At 40.3% G+C, this 6,994-nt stretch overlaps 1 protein-coding gene across 1 annotated transcript in view; it reads right to left on the bottom strand.

Moving 5' to 3' along the window:
* Positions 1-5,691: 5,691 nt before the first annotated feature.
* mrpl3 (mitochondrial ribosomal protein L3) overlaps positions 5,692-6,994 on the bottom strand; it is a 7,796-nt gene continuing 6,493 nt past the window's right edge. Inside the window, exon 10 of the mRNA XM_035681050.1 lies at positions 5,692-5,932. Within this exon, the coding sequence (XP_035536943.1) occupies positions 5,783-5,932 (150 nt within the window). The 3' untranslated portion in view covers positions 5,692-5,782. The remainder of the gene's footprint in view (positions 5,933-6,994) is intronic.

The following is a 6,994-nucleotide window of genomic DNA, read 5'->3' as shown; positions in this document are numbered from 1 at the left end:
CTGACAGGGAAGCTTCTTTTCTCAGGCTTTGAGACCCCTCAACTCATCCGCTGCACTCCACCATAAGTAGCAGGGTTGTTTTTGTGTTTTGTGTGTAGCTTAAAGGGACTACAGCTTGCATTTTGTTGTACAACCCTGTATCGATTCTTCCTAAGTCCCGTCTCTTTTTGCTCTGTGTTCCAATAACAGCTGAGAAAGAACCTCAGTCGATTTTCTCCTTTCTCATACTTAGATATGTGCTAAACTCGTCTATGTTAAAAAGACAACCAAATTCTAAAGAGATAAAACATACATATAGTAACATTTTAAGTTAGCTGATGTTAACAAAATGCTACCTAGCTAGCTAGTCTACATTAATTGTTAGCCATTGGTTACATCTGATAGCTAATGTAAGAAAAATGATAGCTACTTAATTAGCTAAAGATGTAATCTAATGTAAATGTAATGTAGATTAACTAGGTAGTAAGTTAGCACTAAACTAAGATGTGACACTTTGTCTTCAAAATTTGGTTGTCTTTTGAATGTAGACGAGCATAGCACATATAAGTACAGGAAAGGAGCATGACTCAAAACTTTAATTATAGAATGATAAATAAATACAATTTAAATCTTGAATTGTGTATTAATCTGCAGTTGAAAATAGTCCCCAACAAATGTATAATTTACTCCTGTTTGAGTGACGTTTGCTAAAATCTACAGTGCCCATCCAGCATTATTAAAAATTAAGCATACCTTTCTTGATACATTTTTGAAGTCTTCAGTAGGGGACTGCAAGCCACAGACAGGGTAAAGAAAGTTGTAAAGTACTGAGACACAGACCAACACATTATTGGATTTTTAGTCTTTTCATGGGTTTTTGTGACACACACAGACACACAAACACACATACGGATAATGTCACAGATGAACCTACTCCCTGAGTGTCAAAGGTCAGACAATCAAAATCAACTTCTTCCCTCAGTCTCTTCTTGTCCTTGTCCTCCTCCTTCTTCACTCCTCCTCCTCCTCCTCCTCCTTTTGCTGCTGTCATTTTATTTTTCACCTGCGGTAACATCCCTCTCTCTCTCTCTTTACCCCCTACCTTCAGCCTCCTCCCTTGGCTTCCATATTGATTTACTCAATATCCCGCGGTCACATTCTTGTGGCGAAGGTTTCCGGCTGAAATCCGCTGACATTTACCTCCCAGTCACAACATGGCTCATTTAAACCCCACAAAATAGTGCATGCTTTTACAGTACATGTGAAAGCTAAAGGATGATTGCCCACAATCTGAGAGGTGGAAGTCAAAGACCTGCGTGCGTTTACTGAACATCTAAACACAACTAAATCTAAACTTCCTTGTTTTCTATTTTCACGCCAACTCCTCCATTGGTCCCTTGTTACCATGGAGATGTCTCTGATCCAAGTTGGGTTTTGAGAGTGAGAGACAGAAAGAGACAATGACTGCGAAAGACTGGTTTTGTAAGGTCAAATAAGTAGAGGCACAGTGACACACACACACACACACACACACACACAAAATATATCTGAGGGCAGGATAGGAACACCTGTGGAGAGGAAGGTGGGGACCCAAAGGCTGCACCCTGCTCTCACTCAGTGGGGCTGGAAGGAAGGAACCCAAATTTACCAACCTGGGAGGGGGGCATCGCACACACCACACACACACCCACACACACACGCTCATGAGACACAGGTGTGCACAATTGGGAGGGGCTCACCACAGCAGGACCACCGGCAGCAAGGCTTAGAGGGATGTGTGGTGATAATTGTGCATGTGAAATTGCTAGTGGGTTTCTTTTTTCTTTCCCCGTTTAAATGCCTCTTATTGGATTAAATTATAATGTTCTAGTTATCTGTTTATTTAGCAGGGATAATACACGATACATGTGTTATACAAGATGTAGGTAAATGCTCATTTTCTACTGCAAGCCCTGGACAGAGGCCACCAGTGACGTATAGGTTACAGAGATCAGTGGTAGTAAATCAGATCCTTACACAGACACAGATTTAAGATACTAATGCCATATGAAAAAAACTAAGAATCAATGCAAAATAATCAACAGAAGAAGAATACTAAATTTTAAACTAAAACCAATAATCAAAATAAATGTAAATATCTTTACTAAGAAATCACTTAACCATCATTAAGCTGTAAACGCATTAGGAAATGTATGTAAATAATTTAAGGATTTGAGTCACTCATGCATCGTTTTACTCTCAGAAAATTGTGTATGAAGAAAAAAAGAAACAAAACATTATGCAATGATACAGTGCAAGAACAAGAAATCAATTCACAAGTGACTCGATTATAAACTTCAAATGTCACTCGGGCGCTTCCTGTTGCAGACAGTGATTGTATTCAGTCCAATAAAAATAACATAATGTTCTCTTTCTGGTGAAAAGATTAATTCATTTTATTCCTCGTGTTAATTGACTTCAGAGCTTATATAAACACTTTATAATATCACTGGCTGCTGATATGGAAGTCAGTGTGAAATTGCATTAACGTTCCCTCATTTCCCTCTTCTCTCCTGTTTAGTGACTCGCTCCCGTCACTGTAGACTTATGACTGGCTGACCGAGGGAGTTAATGTGTTCAAGAGCCAGCTGTCCCTCAAATAACACACTCAATAATTCATATTGCAAGGAACACACCACACACAAACACACACATACTGATCTGTGTATGCGTGTGTCGAGATGCAAGTCAGTTCGACACCTTTTGTATAAACTCGGCAAGGAAGTAGCAACATAAGTGCTGACCAGTCTTGGGCACAGAGTCTTTGCTTGCTAAGAAGGCAATAAAGAATGTGTGAGAGAGGGAGAAAGATAGAGACGATCACATTAGGTGAGTTTGGCTTGGAAGGCAATAGGATAGAGCTCTGTGTGTGTGTGTGTGTGTGTGTGTGTGTCCTCTTTACTAATGGAAATCAGATCTCTCATGTGTTGAGCCAGCAGAAGAAGAAGTGCAGTAGATCCATCATGTCAGACTAGGCTCAGACTCGCAGGCCGACCTTCACTCAGATACTCCAAGTAATTTCCCCCCCAAAAATGTTTAGATCAGCCAAAACTGGGCAAGCTCTTTAATTAACGAATGCAAATGCAAATTCAGGAATCAGATATCAGACAGTTTGAGAGACAGGGACGGGGGACGGGGGGGGGGGGCACTACATCTACAAGTATCTAGATTTGTTAATGTGTGTGTTTTCCACTGAGTCGATTCTCATGTCCTGTCCAAGAAAGTATAGAATCAAGTCCTAGTCAAAACAAATGTCTTGTACAAAACAAATTAAAAGTCAGTAGCAAGTCGTTGCAGCTCTCTGAATGCTGACCATCACAATGGCACACTACTGTATTTACTGTGTGTACAAACTGTGTTAAAGGTCCAGTGTGTAAGATTAAGTAGCATCGAGCAGTGAAGTTGTTAATTGTAACTAATTAAACTCGGCTCAGATGATGATGAATCAGATAGAAACAGCTCATTCTAAGGTAACAAAACACAACAGTTCCTATATTCAGGTGATTATACACTAATTTAAACATAGTTATGAATATTATAATAGATTTCTGCCTATAGATCCTCCTTAATGTTACACACTGGACCTTTAACATTGTTTTGAATTGTTTCACACTCAAATGTGAATAATTGCTGGCTAATTGTCTCCTAATTGTTCAAGTTAATATTTGGGTTTTGGACCATTGGTCAGACAAAACAAGTATTTTGAAGATGTCAGTGTTGTAAATAATTTCCCCTATTTTCTGACATTTTGCAGATCAAATGAGCATATTTATTGTGATGAACATAATTGTCAGTTTAAGCCCTGGCTGAGACCAGTTCTCTCTAGCCTCAAGTCATGTCTTAGGGAGTCTCAACAAAGACCAATCCCAAGTAATTTCTAAAGTTTTAGGTTTAAGGTTTGGAAAAAAAACACCAAAAAGAAAAATACAGTGAGGTATTTATATATTTATTTATATATCGGACACTGATAACAGGTCATCTGCTAATCTGCTTCATGGTCTGAGTTTGATAAGATTTGATTGACAGTGCTGGCATAAACCAACAACTTAACACAATTGTGCCGCCCCCTACTCCAAACCAGTGGGGCTGTTGCTCTGTCATTAGCTTAACTGTGGTTTAAGGTGTAAGACAGGTTTAAACCTGTCTTGTCCTTTAAGTGATCTCTGAAGTAATCAATCTGAAAGCCAGATGAAACGTTAACATTAGTGTCTGAAAGCCCTGTAGTGAGGTAAAGCTGTGGTTCCACTCCAGCAATAGATATCAAAACACACTTACTGATCCCTCTAAATACATTACCACATTCTAGAGATACAGTAATTAAGTAAACCCAAGGTGCTTTTTCTTGAATCAGGTCATTAGTTCATTGGGTGGATTACCACACTGAAAACTAACCTTGTCTTCTACCACTCTCTCTCTCTCACACACACACACAGACCAGGCTGGAGTTCATCGTCTTCTCTTTCTGCTCTGCTGCTTTAACAGGCAGCGACCCCTCCTCTCTCCTCTCGTCCACCCCCACAAGAGCCTGATGATGTGCAGGCTCCATAGAGCAGGACTTTCAAACGATATCATTACCATTTCAAAGAACCTGCTGCTGCCTTATGGACCTACAAGCTGTGGCATGTTACATAGAGCAGGACGTTGTTTGTCACCCACTGAATCATCACCATACATCTCTTTTTATCTAACTGACTACCAACTACTGTATGTCACGCGCTCCTGAGTCCGCTGGCTGTGTGTTGCTTCAATTAAGGGAAAAGGCATCGATGCTGTGTGTGTGTGTGTGTATCCGCAGTTGTTGCAGTTATCCTGTGAGGAATCGCTGCCACTTGTCAGTGTTTCAAACAAAAGCCTTGTTTCTGCTGCTGTCAATTACATGGCAGATATAGAGCAGAGGCTGGCAGAGAGAGGTACTGAATCTTCTGCAGGCCCCTGAGGATAGATTTACACTAAACAAGAGTCAAACACTTTGGAGGACATGATTCTCATTTGATTATTTATTGCTCATGAAGGTGAGGAGGGGTCCGTGCGGTACAGGAGGGGGATCTGTCACCCCCCCTCCTCAGCTTGAGGTTCTCTCATTTAAATACTGCTAAACACAAACACAAACACACTCACAGACTTAAGCGCCCAGCGGTTCCTGCTGCAACATTAATGTCCTCATTTATCCTCTTATGCACAAATGTCAACCTTTGTCAGCCTTCATCCCTGCCTCTCCTTTTCTCCCCCCCCTTTTAGTCCCCCTCCACACCTTTACCAACTCATCTCTCCCACCCTGCTTGTCTCCACTCCTTTGTATTTGCTTCCATGGCTTCTAGCCCATTCACTGCTAACTACATACCCTTTACCTACTCTCTGTATTCCTCTCACTCTTTCACTCTGCAGCTCATTGTATCCAGCTCACCCCCTCCTGCCCCTTCCCTCACCTCCCCTCCCCTCCCCTCATCCTATCCTGCATCCTGCACAGATATTGCACATTTTTTCCACAATATCTACCTCTCTCTTATTTAGTTTCATTGTCTTTTCCCCCCTTATCTCTGCTTGGGGATCCTCTAGTGACATCATCACTCCTACAGTTACCATGGTTTCAGGGGGAAAGGGACTGTAATAACTGTTTGGATCAAACAGACCGGCTCGGTGTTGCCACACAAAAAAAACAAGAGGCCCAAAATCTTCAAAGGAATTACTATTTATTAAAGGGTCAAGACATAGTTTGCAGGTTTAGGTGGAAACGTGACGCATTTGCGTGTGTGTGTGTAAGTGGTCAGGACAGTGTTAATGACGGATCTGTGTGGACGAACAAGTTCTCATCGTAAAGGTCTTCATCCAGGGCGCCTTCCTCTTCAGTGAAATAGGTAGGGAATGGTGGGTTGATCAGGGTGGAGTTTCTGTTTGGCAGTTTGGAGTCTCTTACCTGGAACACACACAAACACACACTTTAGTTTACACACAGCTCTGAGGACACTCTTGTCTTAATTAGTGCTGAAACAATTAGGTGACAGAAACAATGTGTTTCTAGTTGCTAACAGCTCTGACAATCGTTACTGTTAGTCATATATGACAAACAAATGCCAATCATTAGGATTTTCCAGCTTCTCAAACTTGAGAATTTATTGCTTTTCTGTGTTTTATTTCACTTTTGGCTTTTAGGCTGTAATGGGCACTAGAAAAAGTATTACAGGCATTTTCCAATATTTTTATTTTTTTTATTTTTTTTTTAGATCAAATCAGCAATTGGTTTTCTGTCATGCACGATTCAGAAGCAGACAAACATTCACGCGCCCCCCCCATCCAAAGTAAATTGATATAAAGTTATAATCCTTAAGATTATCATGTCATGAAACCCCTATTTTTGAGGGGGGCTTTTTTGTCTTTATTGGTAGTGGCTGAATTCAGAAGAACATGGAGGCATTCAAAGGAGAATGGGCATGCATGTCATCCAGTGCACCTTTATCTCATTGATTTACTGTTCACTCTCTTTACATCATAAATAGAACAACCTGCTGCTGCTGCTTCATATTAAAAGTGTTCAACTGGTGAAACGCGTCTTTTTTGGCTGCTCCAGGAGCGTTGCTGTAAGCTGAACTTTCTAATTACCAAATCAACCAGGACTACAATCTTGAGGATTATTTTCATCAATCATTAACAATACAGCGCAAACTACTAATAAAACAAGCCAAGCTTAATTTTATATTAAATAAAATATATGTGTTTGTGTAGTATTTCCACATGAGTTATATTCACCGCAGTGACTCTGCGACTATGTCCCACAGGGAAAACACAGGGGTAAATGATTAATCTGTAAACCATAAAAATAATAATCAACATATTTATTAATAAAAAAATTGTATTAGTTGCAGCCCTTGACCTAATCTTAATCAATAAAACATAGCTGTTCCTCATTTACATAAGGACATTAGGGTTGCACAGAATAATAACAACAAACATTATTAACCTGCATGTGTACCCTTTAGGG

This window comes from Morone saxatilis, unplaced genomic scaffold (assembly GCF_004916995.1).
Source record: "Morone saxatilis isolate NCDOM2014 unplaced genomic scaffold, NCSU_SB_2.0 Contig9, whole genome shotgun sequence".
Classification (NCBI taxonomy): domain Eukaryota; kingdom Metazoa; phylum Chordata; class Actinopteri; family Moronidae; genus Morone; species Morone saxatilis.
Note: the sequence above shows the minus strand (reverse complement) of the source record. Positions and strands in the feature narration are given on the sequence as shown.